At 37.4% G+C, this 17,169-nt stretch overlaps 1 protein-coding gene across 1 annotated transcript in view; it reads left to right on the forward strand.

The window, feature by feature from the left end:
- The window catches only part of slc1a7b (solute carrier family 1 member 7b), a 34,124-nt gene extending 17,215 nt beyond the window's left edge, over nt 1–16,909 (forward strand). The window contains exons 3-11 of the mRNA XM_055060549.1: nt 2,241–2,456; nt 5,578–5,620; nt 6,438–6,669; nt 6,746–6,845; nt 9,437–9,670; nt 9,816–10,010; nt 13,835–13,969; nt 14,078–14,177; nt 15,804–16,909. Coding sequence (XP_054916524.1) covers nt 2,241–2,456; nt 5,578–5,620; nt 6,438–6,669; nt 6,746–6,845; nt 9,437–9,670; nt 9,816–10,010; nt 13,835–13,969; nt 14,078–14,177; nt 15,804–16,064 — 1,516 coding nt within the window. The 3' untranslated portion in view covers nt 16,065–16,909. The remainder of the gene's footprint in view (nt 1–2,240; nt 2,457–5,577; nt 5,621–6,437; nt 6,670–6,745; nt 6,846–9,436; nt 9,671–9,815; nt 10,011–13,834; nt 13,970–14,077; nt 14,178–15,803) is intronic.
- The last annotated feature ends 260 nt before the right edge of the window (nt 16,910–17,169 follow it).

Consider the following 17,169-nt stretch of genomic DNA (forward strand, 5'->3'; position numbering starts at 1 on the left):
CACTAAATATTTCACAGCAGAGTTTATTGTGATGTTTAGTGAAATTCAGATCACAACATTTCTTCATGCAATTTGAAACAAGAACTTTTTGGAGATGTAGTGTGTAACTTTTAGAAAAAGTTACATACAAATTTGTTGAATTTGTCACAATCCTAAAGAAAAGATGTGCACAGTTTAAAGGACTGTGCACATAATAGAGAAATGTGTCCTTTAACCAGGTGAGGGCAGTTGTTTTTTTCTTGTATATTGTGAAATAATTATTTGGATTTAATTGCAGCATTAAGTTTAATGAGCTTAAGAAACAATGCTTAGACAACTGGTGTCTTGTTGTTAGATCAACTATGTTGACTAAATAGCATTTTCAAGGCAGCAGGAAAACTTTCAATTTCAAGTTAAACCACCTTCAAATGTTTTACAGTGCACTATCAGTTAATGTTGATAGATCTTCTGTCCTAAGCTTCGTTTCATAGGTAAAACTTTGTCCAGTTTTACCTTTTGGCCTCTTCGTTGGTCTGTTAACTAAGATAGTGACCATGTAGTCCAATAGTGAGACCAGCTACTTAAGGCAGTTTGACATGTTTTTTTTTATCCAAAGTGTCACCAGATGGTTACAGATGCAGTTGTTTGCTTCTTTTTGGTTTATTAGCAGAATGTTTTATTATAATCTGAAATACTTCTGCTTATGTGCATAACTTAATAATAATTTAACATAGTTGAAATGTTGCACATGCTGAAGCAAAGAAACTCATAAAATGTGTTCAAATGCTTATTAATATATTGAAAAGATGGCATTTGAATTCAATGCTGAAATGAGTTGTTTGCATGAACTCAACTTTACAACAAGGCATGTATTTGTATGTCTTCCTGTAACGCTTATGAAAGTACTTTTTTTCCCCCACAGATAACATAATGCTTTACTATTTACAGAAGAATGTTACAAATGCATGTTATAAAAAGATGCATGTTTAAAAGGAGCAGCCTGTTGGCTGAATTCAGAAGTTGCTCCTGTTCTTTGGTCTGATCCCAGTAAAGGAACAGACAGCAGCGTTAATAATCAAGTTCCACTGAATCGTGACAGAAAAAAACACTTTTGTTTCTTAGTGAAACACAACAATCATCCTTCTCCTTTCTATAATAATCGAAGCTCACAGTTTATTATTCCTTTCTGTTGATTGAAATGTGATTCATGCCTCAGTGCAAAAATACTTAATTACAGCCTTGACTCTAAGGAAATCTAACTTTTGCATTCAGTAATAAAAGCTGGAGATGTGCGCTGTTATCATTACTATCACCAACGATGCATCAAATGTCTCTCATTGAAGTTTCATCAAAGCAACAACTGTAGGTCTGCATTTCAAGCCGCCTAATAGTCAGATACTGATTCAGATGTTCATAAAAAGAATCGCTAAACAGAACCCAAGAAAAAGATCCACTGCAAATTCTCCAAATGGTTCTAATCACTTCAGTCATTAAAGAAACGTTAAAGACTCGCTTTTAGTCACGTGTTGAAGCGGCCTGTTGGCTGAATTCAATGTAAAAAATAAAAAATCATCTCATGCTTCTGTTACTCACATGTGAAAACATTATTTATTTCTTAGGTTTCTGCTAATATGTGAGTTTGTCCTGAATGAGTAACTTATCGATTCACTGTGGGTGAATGCAGCAATTTCAGTCACACTGACTGCTTTTCCATTAGCCATAGGTTTGCGCAAATTGAAATTACAAAAAATAAATTTACTCAATGGAAACACATTTTTGATCAAAAGTTTTTGCAGTAGGAAGCAGTGGTTTTTCAGCCATATCAGAATATGTATAATATTTCACAAATCTGCAATGGAAACATTTTTTTCATGTCACACGAGTTACATGATCAACAGCTGGATGTTACTACTGGTGGAAAAGATGAAGAAGATGACAGGAAGTTGCCTTCTTCATGGTGTACTATACTATATCCATGTGTTGGGCAAATATGAGGATGTATTTCTGAAAACAAAATAAAAATGCTAAATTAAAAAGTGAACTTGAAAAATGAAATGGTTCTGTTATTCCTAAAGAAAGCAGCACTCTGGTAAATCCTATTTATCTGTGAACACCCAAAGCCCTGAAAACCTTCAGCGTTTAGAAAAAGCTTAATTTGCTTGAAATCAGCAAGAAAGAATATGTAATTGAACAGCAGCAAACAGCGTTTGATTCTGTGTGATGTGAACAAATAAAAAACATCCCACTCTTCTTTCTTGCAGCTTGATGTCTGGACTGGCGGCCCTCGATGCCAAGTGCTCCAGTCGGCTCGGCCTGATCACCGTGTCATATTATCTCTGGACCACGTTTGTGGCCGTGATCGTGGGGATCATGATGGTGTCCATCATCCACCCGGGCGGAGCGGCCCAGAAGGAGGACTCTGAGGACAGCGGCAAGCACATCATGAGTTCTGCCGACGCTCTGCTGGATCTAATCCGGTGAGACAGCAGCAGTCTGAGCTTCAGAATGAAGCTCAGACTGTATTTTCAACTCACTGCATAAAAGTAACTGTAATTTAGTGCAGCTCACAGTCAACATTTCGTCTTCTTTTTTGCTTCTTATCTATGAGTCTGTAGAAGATAACCCAGGTCCAAATGTGTTCTGAAACTGTCTGTTTCATGGAGAAATCCTAAAATACACAACTACAACTGTGGAAGGTGAAATCTATCGGTCAGATAATCTCCAAACAGGCTATGTACAATCTCAGGAAACTTCCACAGGGTTAAAAAAAAGTCTGGATGTTTATTCACAGACTAATGAGTCGGCCTCACTGAGGCTCAGAGCTTTAATGCATATTTCTCAAGTTTTTGTTGCAAATTTGACCCAACACAACCTGAAAGTTTGAAACTAGAAAATTCAAGGTGCATCAGCTGAACGAGCCTCCACTCACAGAACATTCTGGATTATCTGCTGTTCGTCGCTGTTTCTCTGCCATGTTCAGCACCTCGTCCTCTACATTCGTCTTACTTCTTTGGCCTGACCATTACAACCAACATGTCCATCTGCACAGTCCAGTTCATGGATATGCTGTCGTCTCCTCGGCTCCCCACTCCCCATATAAAACCATAACAAACCATCCTAATGTCCTTCAAAAAACATCTTGAGTCTATTAAAAACTCATGGTTCGTCATGAAGAACAGGAAGTCCACTGAGTTTTCAACCCCCTCAGCTGATATTATCAGCCAAACTATTTCTAACTATTTCTGTGCTGGTTGGAAATCCACCCAACACGGAGCAGAAACAGAGAAGATCAAGGCCGTTTCTTCCTTCCCCCGGGAGAGTTAGCTATATGGATTTGATCATCTTACCACAGAATCATGGGAGCCTCATTGACCACTCTAATTCCCTGCCCGTACTTGCTTGTGTTCTTGCTTCAGTTGCCACATCAGAGATTGTCCCTAAATATCTTTGTTATTGTCTTACATTAATCTGAGTGAGCTCACCATCAATACAGCACTAAAGATTAAGGACGGCTGTCTGAGGCATGTCAGGAGAAATCCATGAGGGCATTACTGTCCATCTGCAGTGTGCTTAAGAACACATGGATAAGCCACAAGGCAGACGGAGCTGCATGTCGATCAGGCATGAGATCATATTTTGAATTACTGTTGGCTGTAAAAAACAGTTTCTAATAAGATTCTTTTGAATTAACAGAAGAAATACTGGTCATTCACTAAGCATGTAGTTATGTTTGATGCACACATGATGACAGTTATAGGAAAAAAGCACCTTGTAGATGATACTGATAAACACAACACTTATAACAACCTATTTCACTTAAGAAAATTGATAAAAAGGAAATAAGTATTAACTGCAGCGACAAAATTATTCACTTCTATGCCTTCAAACTCACTCAAGCTAAAGTGACATTCTTATTATTTAGGGTTGAATTTGATGTTGGCCCGTTCATCCCTGAGGTTTAGAAGTTTGTTCATGGGAATATCTGACTGATCTGTCAGATCAGACACTGATGCTGGACGAGAAGGCCTCCATTTGAAATGTTCCAGAGGGTAATTTGTCAGAGCAAGGTCCAAACTCCTTCTTGAACTTGATCACGTAGTGACAGAAAGGGGCCGTCCTTAAACTGTTTCCATGACGCTGAGAGCAAAATGTCTCAGTATGTTGAAGCTTTGAACAACATACTTTTTCTGAAACGTCAAAAAAATTCATAATCCCTCCTCTGAACCAAACTATACACTTGACACAAAACACTCAGTCATACTGCTCCATATACCAAGACAGATTCATCCATCTGTCTGCCACACAGGTCAGATGTCTCCACTACTCCAAAGTCCAGATGACATAAGTAACAGTTGACTGTGAAATATTTATGGAAACAGGATGAAATTGAAACTGAAAAAATACACACACCCACACACACCCACCCACCCACACACACACACACACACACACACACACACACACATGTATATATATATATATATATATATATATATATATATATATATATATATATATATATATATATATATATATATATATATATATATATATATATATATATATATATATTATATATATATATATATATATATATATATATATATATTTTTTTTTTTTTTTTTTTTACTTTCAAATTATTTGTTCAGCTTTTTGTTCAGTTTCCATTCTTTAAACCTTATGGCCCCAATTTAGTACTGTATATGTCTGATTGTTTATCATTTATTAAACACATCTTATCTCCTATCGCAGTAGATTAGCAGGAGGAGATAATCTTCCTGCAGCTTGTATTTTATGAACATCCTTGGTTTCTAAATGAGGTTTATAAATGCAGGGTCAAGGTTGCTGCTGACTCCGCTCTGGAACTGGCATTGACTGCCATCTTGTTCAGCCCTTGTGAGCTGTGGAGACTCTTTTCACAGAACACAAATGAGGTTTTTAATTAAAACAAGACGTTTTCTTCATATTTTAAGTTCAGCTCAGTTTAGTCTGGGCTGAGGAGAGACTGTCTCTGATGTTCTCTGTTAAAGTCATTGATTCTTACTGATTCAGCTGCACAACTTCAGCTACAGCATGCAACAAAACACCAAAGGAAATGTTTATTGAAGAGTGATTTGGATTTCCTGACACCAGCTGAGTGTAGTTTTATAAGCCCAGAGAGACGGAGTGATAGACCTTTTGTAAATGAGTTCATTTTAATCAGTTGTCTGTGAGATGAATTTAGTCTCCTTGGAGCAAGTTCACAGTTGTTTACATGGTGTTCTTATTTTGTCCAAATCACTCAAAGACTCTACTCTTTAAAAATATGCTTGTTATGTCTGATTGAAGTTTCATGAGTATAATAGTTTGGAGCACAAAATGTAGCCATAATTGTAAACCGTAAAAAAAGATTAACATAATAAAACAGACCTCACTACAGAAAGAACCAAGTTACTTTGTGTGTGTGTGTGTGTGTGTGTGTGTGTGTGTGTGTGTGTGTGTGTGTGTGTGTGTGTGTGTGTGTGTGTGTGTGTGTGTGTGTGTGTGTGTGTGTGTGTGTGTGTGTGTGTGTGTGTGTGTGTGTTTTTAACATCTTTCTTTCTTTTTCTTCCTTTGCAGAAATATGTTCCCATCAAATTTGGTCCAGGCCACTTTTCAGCAGGTAAGATTCAACAGAGTTCTTTGAAGGTACAACTGTTCCTCTGTCAATTGTAGATTTTTTTTTTTTTTTTAGTTTAAATAAAGACATTAACAATAACCAACTACTGGAAAGAAAACTTCATAAGTATGTGAGAAACTGATGAAGTCAGACTGAACATAGCTTTAATAGATAATAACAGAAGAGGTGAAATACAACAAATCAATCTGAATTGTTGTAAAATCAGAGGTTGGAAGATTTTAGGACATTTCCAAGTTGGAAACATAAAACCATAGAAATGAACAGTTTTCCAAAATTAATTAAAATATATGAGATTAAAAGGGAATAAAACTGGAATATGAAACAATGAAAGGTAACTTCTAACAGGGATTTTAAATACTGAAGGAGATAAAACAGCAAATTCAGCTGAAATGACCAGGTTAATTTAAGTATTGCATACATCATCGAAATACTGGGTGTTACTCTAACTAATGTCATGAAAGAGCTTCAAAAATAATCTTTAATATGTGCTGAATATGGATTATTGAATCTGTCAGATTTCAGAGGAGGCTCCTTACATTACCTTAAGATCTGTGGTGGTTTGAAATAAATCTGCTAAAATTCTAAAGGGGCTCAAAATAAAGTTCTGCTTGCAACCTCTGTTGAAAAGCAATGTTTTTCATTCAGCTGTTTGTCAAAATATCACCTTAGTTTCCAGATCATTTCAGTTGAAATGCTTGAGAAAATTTCCCTGAAATCCATTTGTATGTTCTGGTTCAAAAAGATCTTAACACAATTTATTCAACCTCATGAAAAGTGTCACCATCTCCCCTGACAACAGTACCAAACACGGAGCCAGCTCATCATCAAGCCAAAGCCGACGGTGAGTCAGGCCCAGTCAGAGTCCACCACACGGCGGCCGCTCATCTACGGCATCCAGGACGATAACGGCAGTGACGTCCAGAACTTTGCTCTTGACCTCACCCCACCTCCGGACGTGCTGGTGCGCACTCGTGAAGGAACTAGTGACGGAATGAACGTCCTCGGGATTGTTATCTTCTCGGCCACCATGGGTACGTGTTCCAACTAAGTTTGGGATTTGGAACCATTTCAGAATGATGTGTTTTTGACATCCTGTTGTTTTGACAGGCATCATGTTAGGAAGAATGGGCCCCAATGGAAGCGCCTTGGTCAACTTCTGCCAAAGTCTGAATGAAGCGGTTCTTAGAATTGTGGCCATTGTCATATGGTGAGGGCCTTTAATGATACTTATACATACATATAAGTATAGGTTCTGTTGAAGCTTGATACATATTTGTTGAAACTGTCGCTGTGTTGTGACAGTTTATTATGGGACAGATAATCTGTGAAAAAATATAGCGCCTCTGCCTTCTCCCAGTGCTCCCAGTTCTAACTAGAAACAACCATTCAGAGCTAGGAGGTGGGCCTCACCGTTGCCAGTTATCAAAGCCTGCCGTGAATGCTAAGACTGGCTAGCATGGCGACCAATGACAGCAGATAAACAGTTTTCATGTAATAGTTAGTCATCTCTCCACTATTAGCACATTTAGCAGCACATACACCAGCATGTGACAGCACTAAGGCCCTCCCCCTGGCTCTGATTGGTTGTTTTTGGTTTGAAGCAGAGGAGCTTGATTGGTTTTCACAGACTGTGAAAAAAAAACAACTTATTTTCAATAAAAGTTACACATTGCAGCTTTAAAGCTTTGTGTTACAGGGAGTACAGAGAAAACTGAACATTGAAACACATTTTCTTTACATTTCAAAGAAAAGAATTTAGTAAACTTTAGAGAATAATTCTTCAAGGACTTTATTCATAATGAATGAACATGAACTGAATTAAAAAGAGACACAGACAGCAGATATAAAAAAAGGAACTGAATGGCAACAACTGAGACCAATAGGAAGAGAAGGTAATATTTTCATCAGCTATATTCAATGGAAATAATGGAAATATTCTACTGGTTTTCATTATCCATGAAGTCATAGCATAATAAAACTTGTTTTATGTTGAATAGCTACATTGTATGCATTTATAAATTGGTGGTGCACAAAATAGCTCTGTAAAGATTTCTTCAGTACACAGAGGACTTAATAAATCAGTGAATGAACAAGTGAAACATTCATTCATATTACATCACACAGTGCAGAAAATGCAAACAAATAAAACACAAGCTCGGAACAAGATGAAATAAAGAACATTACTATGTGACCAAAAGATTGCTAACACAGAAGAAAGACGGTGTTTCTTTTACAAGTGGTTGCTGAATCTCCTTGTCTTCTAAGGTTTACGGTGACTTGCTATTGTGGCAGTGTGTTGGGGTCTTGGCAGTGCATTGTGGGACGGGCTGGAAAAGCTGCTGTGCATTGTGTTTCAGCACTGCACTCACTAAAAACTATATGCAGCTGGAGGATTCAGCTCAGGCTCTACATATGACAAAAAAAAAACTTTTTATACACTCATCTGTTCTACTAGTTGAACCTAAAAGCATTTCTTCCCATTAGAGGAAAAAAGAAAATTGCATGTGGTTGAGGCTTTGCGAAAAAAATTTCCTTCATCTGCATCCTCTCATGTTGCAGACGAACTCATGTTATGACTAAATTTGTTAGTCATGACCTTGGTTGTTCAATTGAATGCGCTGACTTTGTTGGGTATCATTAGTTTCAGCATTGCTGAACCTAATGATACTCGCTCACTGCTTTATTAAGCACACGTTGCCATTAGCAAGCCGGTATTTTGCTTTTAAATTTTGTGGCATAAATTCAGCAAGAAGTCAGGAAGATCATTTAGAGATTTTCATCCATACCAGCTGCGTTTCCAGTTCCCACAAAATTGCACAAACTGAAAGCACAAAAGTAAATTTGCTTATTGGAAACAGCACTTTAAAAAAAAACAATGCTTTCCAATGAAATGTTTTTGTGATAGAATGAGGCGGTTTTACAGCTGTATCAAAAAAAATGTATTTTACAAAACTGCAATGGAAACACTTTTCTAATCATGAGTCACAAGTTAAACAGCTGAATGTTACTACTGACAGAAAAAATGATGATGACAGGAAGCAGTAGGAGGATGATGGTTTGATTCAGTTTTTTCAGACACAGAGCAGCTGGTTCTACCAGAGCTCTCATAGCTTCACACAGTTCAGAAAAAGTTGTGTTTTGTTTGAACGTGTTGACTCCTTTGCTCTTCTGTAAAATCGCCGGCTACAATTTCCCCAAAACTGTGCAAGTAGGCGGGGCTTGTTGCTTGGATGCCTGAATAAGATGTTTCCTCTGATTGGTTGATAGATGGTGATTAGGGTAAAAGCCACAATTCTTCCAGATGCTGATGATCGGTTTAAACTTTACCATCACCACAGGTAGATCCCTAAATGCATTGAATTGCTACCATCATGAAATGAACATGTGTCCCTAATAAAGTGCCATTAGAGACCATTTGTTGGTCTTAGAAACAACAAATGAAATGTCCCACTCACAGTAGTGGCATCAATGTTCTGCTGCAGCCTTCAGCCTGCAGCAGAACATTGCAAGATCATGCAAGATCATGAAGAAATAGCATTAAAAGCAGTTGCGCAAAACAACCAAAGTGTCTGAGCAATAAGAGTTAAAACATCATAAATACCTTCACACTGAAGGTCTCATTAATTCACAGATCCAGACACTTTCCTAAACAGTGTGTGGTTGTGGAGGCTGCAAAATAGTTCTTATCCTGTGAGAAAGGGTCATAAATATTTATGTATCTTCACTTATTAGTTGTCCTAATGTTTGCACTCATAAATGTATTAGCTGACTTTAAAGGTGTACACTTCGTCCTGCCAGGTACTTTCCATTTGGGATTGTTTTCCTGGTTGCTGGTAAAATCCTGGAGATGAGTGATCCCTCTGCAATGGGGAAGAAGCTGGGTTTTTATGCCATCACCGTGGTGTTTGGGTTGGTGTTGCATGGCTTGTTCATCCTGCCTGCCATGTACTTCTTCATCACCAAAAAGAGCCCCATCGTTTACATCCGGGGAATCCTGCAAGCCTTGCTTATAGCCCTGGCCACTTCCTCCAGGTAAAAGAGATAAGTAGAAACATATGTTTTACGTTTGTTTCTGGGCCTCTTTTAAAAGGTTTCCTCTTGACCTTTTCTATAAAAGGATGTAATCTGATTTTGGATTTTAAATTTTCTAATGACACCTCTTTTCTGTCTTCTTCAGCTCTGCCACTTTGCCTATAACCTTCAAGTGCCTCTTAGAGAACAATCACATTGACCGGCGCATCATCCGATTTGTGCTCCCAGTGGGCGCCACCATCAATATGGACGGCACTGCCCTTTATGAAGCTGTGGCGGCCATCTTCATTGCACAAGTTAATAATTATGAGCTGGATTTTGGCCAGATCATCACTATCAGGTCAGTGACGATACATCGTATCAGCTTTATAACAACATGTACATGTGACTGGTAGGAGTTTAGAATAATGGTAGGTCCAAAGCGCAAAATCTTTCATAAAACTTTAATAAATTAAAATGTTCATTTTTTTCAATTTATTGAATAAAAGATGGAATGTCATCCAACCAGTAGCTTTTATAAAAGCATAAACACTGTGAGCCAGATAGGGTATTGACACAAAAGGCTCTTTTTCTGACTGTCCAAACCACTGATTTTGTCAGTGATTTGATCCACAAACTATACATTTTGATGGCATGTTGAGTCATTATCCACTTAAAGACCCATCTGTTCCTCTGGCCTTAACATCTTGGTTGATGTCTTGACGTACTTTAATATTTCCAGATAAACATTCTTTTCTCATGATGTCATCTATTTCACTTTAAGTCCCCTTTTCAGCAAAAACTCTTAGATATCATGAAGGTTTTAATAAAGTCTCATAAATTCTAAGAAACGATCATTTGAGCACAATCAGAAATTCAACATGATTCTTGAATATTCCCTTATTATTCCAGAACCTTTTATTCTTATCAGTAGAAGTCGTTTTTATATATACAGTATTTTGTATTATATTGAGTCAAATATATACATTGATTTACTTGGAGACTCACTGGAATTATTTTATGGATTATGGATTGAGAAGCTATTAAATCTGCAGCTATGACAGAATGTAAATATATGTGATGCATCACTTTTGGAGAGTACAATAGAGTTTGGTATTGTACCATAAAATTTATATAAATATATATAATATACAAAAAGAATATTGTTAACATTACATTTACAAGATTTAAATTTGCAAATAATCCTCATTAGCTGCGTTTGCATTACAAACAAATGTCTTCGTTCTACTAATGTCGAAAAACACAATTTTGCAATAGTGTGGCTAGAGCCTCTGATTACAATATTCAGGAATGTAGAGACAAACTGCTTATACCTGGAAGTGACTACATATGCAGTATTTGGGGGAAATTGCAGTCTGTGATTTTATAGAAAAGTTATGCATTTATCAGTGACACAAGGTTTCATAAAGTGTATGATGCTGTGAGAACTCTGGTGGAGCCAGCTGTACATTGTCCTAAAAAACAAAGGCAAGCCAACATCCTCCTACGGTTTCCTGTCATCTTCTTCAAGGTTTTCTCCAGTAGTAACATCTTGTTGTTGATCACATCTCTTGTGTGATGTGAAAAAAATTGTTTCCATTGCTGTTTTTCCATAAAGGTTGAAAGCCCACCTCTTTCTAACCCACAAACTTTTTAATTAAAAATGTGAGGCTTTTTTGTGTTTGTTTCACAATTTTCATGTTTCCATTGATCAAATGTATTTTTCTGCTTTCAATTTGCACAAGTCTGTAGTCGTAAGATTGTGAGTCTGTGTGTGCATGTGTATAGATGTGCAGGTTTGTGAAACGCTGGTAAAATTGTTGTTGAAGGCTTAATAGAGGAGCCATGTTGTGATGACTTCTTGAAGCCGGAGTTCCAGAAAGAGCAGGACAAAACAGACAAAAGCCCAATTTCAAGGCGTTAAATTAAGAAACCAAATTTCAATAAAACCATATTTGATATAAACATTTTTTTCTAACAAAAGAAGTTAACATAGTTACATAATTGTTCTAGGAAATGGCACTATGTGCTTGGAAAATACATAGCACTGCACCTTTAATCTTCTCATCTTGTAAATCATGGTGTTTGCTGGTCACACACACTCTGGTCACACACACCATGAATCATAACTACATCACTCCTTCCACCCGCAGAGCCAGCTCACCCCTGCAGAAGTCAGCTGATTCAGAATTCACTTTTGAAAACGTAGGTAACAGAGGTGCTTTCAGCCCTGAGTCCCAAATTTGGTTCAAACTTAACAATGTAGTTCAGTGAATAACTCACAGAAGGATCTGAACCAGCTCTTTGACCTTGAGCATAAACCATGTCATGAACAGTGGAATGTCTGTTTTATTTTTGTAAGCGGCCTCAATTCTGGCTGAATTGACTATTTCATCATGCAAACATTTTTACTTTTCGAGGAAAATGTTTGTTTAATCCAAACAATCAAGGCTCACATATGCTGACAATCAAGGCTCACATATGTTAGCATATCCTATGTAGTTGTCATAGCAGTCATAACATTCCAACGATCCCTATTTATCTTTTCCTCTATGGCTGATGCTCACACTACCACTACCAATGTTAGCGCCTTTCTCATTTTACTCCACAACTACATCTTATGCTTAAATACCTGGAACTTCCTGCATTGCAGTTTATTTGTCAGAATCTCAAGATCGGTCTACAACCAGCCTCTGACCATTCTAACATTACTATTCTACTTCAGACAAATTTAACTTCTAATCAGGGATCATTTTAAATTTGAAACATCACAACAGTAGGAAAGGTTTTTTTTTTTTTTGTATTTTAATGGAAAATCATCCTCTAATTTCCTCAGTTTTTAGCATTGTTGGTCGCCAAGGTCATGAGGGAAGTCTTGCTGTGGTCTTTAAAGAGAACTAGAATTGTAATCAGCTGGAGAATGCCAGGTCTTCAAAGTAGGCATGAAAAATATATTTTACAGAATTGTAATTTATTGACCCCCTGCTCCGGTTGAGCCTTTACATTCTGGATGTGTAGAGACATTTTAACACTAATTATCAGATGGAAGGTTTTAATTGTTTCTGATTGATTACCTCCTCCTGTGATGAAGCTGCAGACTCTTTTAACTTCAAAAACAAGATGGTGGCCACTAATATTACGAGGCATACATTTGATCTTCTTTTTAGGACTAATCATCGACCAATTATATATTTGAAAAGATGTGACCATAGCTGCACTTTCCTAAGGCTTATTTTAATATTCGTCCTGTCGCAGTTTATTTGTGCATTACTCAACTGAAAAGGAAAAGTCTCCTGATGTCTGATATCTGGTGTTTTTAAAAGAGCTGTGATCAAACTCACAGCTTCTGGGAAGTTCACATTTTGGACCTTAAAGCCCTTATAAAGTCTTTGAATTCGATATTTAAAATAACTCCAGAGCTGTTGTCAAATCCAGTACAACTGATCAAACAAATGATGTTGCTTCTTCTAAATACCTGTACATTTTACAGAGATTTGTTATTGTAGCTTGCATCACCTTATTTAACACACTTCTTAGTTTAGTGGAGATTTCTGAATGAAGGGGTTTGGATCTGTAGAGTCTGTACAAACCATATCATGTCAGATATGCGGCACACTTCCAGAACCTTTTTGCTATATATCATATATTTGCTAGTTTGTATTTTTACTCACTTGGAGAGATCATTAACATATTTCATAGTATTTCCTATTGCATTTATTCAAATGAAGGAAGAAAGTTATTGAAACTGTCAGAATTACAGTGTCTTAAAGAAATAAACTTTTCGAAAATTGTCACACTTTAGCTGAACTCTGAGACTAATTATTTGATTATTGTCCCCAGAGAGCATCATCCATTAACTAGAGAACACAGATTAACTCTACATTGTTCTTTGTTATTATTATTTTTGCTTGGTCAAGGCTCTGTCTCCTTACTCACATTCTCTTTACGTACTAAAAATCTATTCATTTTGTCACTGCGATAGTCTTCGTGAAGTTGACTAAAAGTTTTCAGTTACTGTTCTCTGTTTTACTCCCCACACTTTGAACAACTCAGCTGTGAATAATATATATTTGTGTTTCTCCCTTGAGATGACTTTTGTTGTGAAGTAGCAGAACATAAACAAACCTTATGTCGCTAATTTCAGTCCTTCATTGGAACAATGCTAATCTTCCAAATCTCTACCAGCATCACAGCAACGGCAGCAAGCATCGGTGCAGCAGGGATACCACAAGCTGGACTGGTCACCATGGTAATTGTGTTGACATCTGTTGGATTGCCCACTGATGACATCACCCTCATCATTGCAGTGGACTGGGCACTGTAGGTCATGCTTCTTTTTACTAATATTCTCTAAAAACTCATGAGGCTGAGCATACCGGCTTCGTTTTGCTGCATTTCTCATCCGGCTTCCCTTTGTCTCCTTTGCAGGGACAGATTCCGAACGATGGTAAATGTAATGGGGGATGCTTTGGCCACAGGCATCATGGCACACATCTGCAGGAAAGACTTCATGAAAGAGGGAGATGGGGTTGGTTCTCATTCTTTGGTTGCTTATACTTATGTTTAAAACCTTTCATTGAAAAAAAAAAAACATTTTGTGTTGGTTTTTTTAAACATGGATCAAATTCATGTTTTTAAATTTGCAAAACATAATTCTTTGTCAAACCTCCTTCAATAATGATTCAGTCAAAGTCAATGATTCAGTTTCATGCATAAAAGAGTGCACAGGTTTCACACTGAAACTTGGTGTATAGAAAAAATTTAGAACTGCATATATTATTTAAAAGGTGCTTTCAGGGAACATAGGGTAACGTCATAAAAATAAAAAATCATACATTTTAAAGAAATAAAAAACTCCAAATAATAATAGAAAATAAAATAAAGAGATTGTGCAAACAGCAGAGCATCCAGCCGGGATTTAAAGACAGACAGAGAGTCAGAGTCATTAGAGAGGGTAAGATAAACCTTTATTATAAACAGTGGAATCATGTGCATAAGTTGTACATTTACAGAATAGAGATGCTTTCTGTCCATAAGGCTCATTCACAAAGCGGGCAGCTCCCTGAAGAATGTCCTCAGCTGGACCGGTACCGGTACCGCACGGCTCCTTCTATAAGTTCTGCTCAGTGCTCCAGGATGATCAGTGTGGAATAATATAAACAGTAATAAACTATCATCAACATTCTCAGTAGATCACTATGATCGCTGGTCAATGGCTCCCTCTGAATCCATCCATTGGTGATGTTCTCCATCAGTGAGCCGCTGACCTTTATGCAGCTACTTGAATACATGTGATTGGCTACAAACTTCCATCACTTTAAAAATAATCAAACCATTTGGAGTTAATCTGCTGATCCAACCATGTTTTATTTATTTATTTATTTTTTGTGAGAATGAAATGACCTCACAGCTAAATTTCATTTGCTTTGGCACAAAGAACAAATTACATCTTTATGAAACAAAAACTGAGGAAATTTATTTTTTACATCGTAGTGAGGTTTTCGCATCCTTTTATTTTTGCTTTCTTTATTTTTTGGGTGTGCGTGTGTGTGCGTGTGTGTGCGTGTGTGTGCGTGTGTGTGCGTGTGTGTGCGTGTGTGTGCGTGTGTATGCGTGTATGTGTGTGTGTGGGGGGGGTGTGGTAGGTTATTGTCTGAGGATAAATGGGTTTTATTGTCTAGTTTAAACAATAAAATATTAAAATCATGAAAAGATCGGGTTTGATCTAAATAACACAATGTATACAGATTTCACTGTATTTAGGTGAGTTTTGATGCTTTGTAGTTTGTTATTGTCCACAGAAGTTTGACATTGCCGCACATTTTCACGCCAGCGAAAAAGTGTGAGAATTCTTACGCAAACTTTGACGCAAAGTTCATTTTTATACACGCCGACTTGTGTGCAAAATGTGGCACCGCAGATTTTTTGTGCACTTTGTGGATGAGGTCACTTGTAATCACATTTCTATTGAGAATTGATGACTGAATTTGCTTTAAAACTTTCTGCTTAAAATTTTACTCTGTTCAGTTGATTTTGATTTTTACTGCATTGAATTTTCTAGAAACAAAAACAAAAAGAACCAGAAACTGTTTTTTTGTTTGTTTGTTTGTTTGTTTTTTGCCTTTTGTGAGGATACTTTTCCTGTTCTGTCCAGGTTCCTCTGGTTTGTGAGGCTAAAATCCCAGTGAATCCCCCACCCACAATGAACTGCCACAACAACAATGGGAACGTTCGACCGCCTGCCTCAGGAGTCAAACACAAGCTCGTCCCGCCTGATGTTGCTCGACTAATGCAGCTTGAAGAAGGTGTTCAGCAGATTTCAGACAAAAAGAAACCTCCAATTCCTCCAAGATATCTGAAGAAGAGCAAAGAACACTGCACTATTGACATGAATGGCCTTGAGACCAATGTATAGCCTCTGAGTGCAATTTCATTTGATATTAGTGTATTTGGACAGATGGATGCTCAGAAGCAAAGAAAACTGGTAAAGGCATCAGTATTGTATTTTATATCCTACAATACCAAAATCTATCTATCTACCTATCTGTCTATCTAGCTATCCAGCTAGTTAGCAATCTGTCTGTCTAACCAGCTGGCAAGCTTGTTGTATACTGCAGCACTGGTCATGCCAAAAAAAAAAAAGACAAAAGTTGTGCTTTTATTTAAAGGTCAGAATTTGTGAGCAGTAGACTCTGGCCAGAGTTACACTTTGGAAAACATGGAAAAATTAGCTGAAAAGTTTTTATGTGGAGGAAAGGTCTCATCCACCGACACCGACAAGCTACTGGAGAATAAATTGACATAAGTTTCACACAAATTACATGCTGTGTGTGATGAATGGAGTTTGTTTCAGCTGTAATGTTTTTTTTTTTGTTTTTTTTTATTCTGGCTGGTTTTAAAAATTTCTTATTTGTATTTCTTTATTGAGAGGAAAAAGCTGTTTCTCTCCATTGCCACTATGTTTTAGCATCATTTTTCTAATCCAGGGCTGGTTTTCATGCACACACAAGATGTCACTCCTTGTTCCTTCCTATTTACAGCTTCCTGAGCGAAGAGACGGTCTCACTCCCACAGTGAAAACATGTTTATAACAATACAATGACATGTAAAGAAAATTACAATGATTGGTTGGAGCACATTGTGAGGTAACTTGTCTCTGCCTAGGAGTCAGATATTGACTGATGCAATTGTATATTCAGTTAAGATAGTTCAGTCATTGTCTGAAAAATGCACCAAGAAAAGGATTCTGTAGAGTCTATGTGTGTGTGTGTGTGGTGTGTGTTGTGTGTGTGTGTGTGTGTGTGTGTTTGTGGGTGTGTGTGTGTGTGTGTGTGTGTGTGTGTGTGTGTGTGTGTGTGTGTGTGTGTGGGGTGTGTGTGGGGTGTGTGTGTGTGTGTGTGTGTGCGTGTGTGTGGGGTGTGTGTGTGTGTGTGTGGTGTGTGTGTGTGGGGGTGTGTGTGCGTGTGTGCTCAAGTGTGTGTACGTTAAGTTGTTCCTCAGCAGTGTTATTAGATTGGAAC

The sequence above is a fragment of the Poeciliopsis prolifica genome, unplaced genomic scaffold, assembly GCF_027474105.1.
Source record: "Poeciliopsis prolifica strain line A6 unplaced genomic scaffold, Auburn_PproV2 SCAFFOLD060, whole genome shotgun sequence".
In the NCBI taxonomy this organism is placed as follows: Eukaryota; Metazoa; Chordata; class Actinopteri; order Cyprinodontiformes; family Poeciliidae; genus Poeciliopsis; species Poeciliopsis prolifica.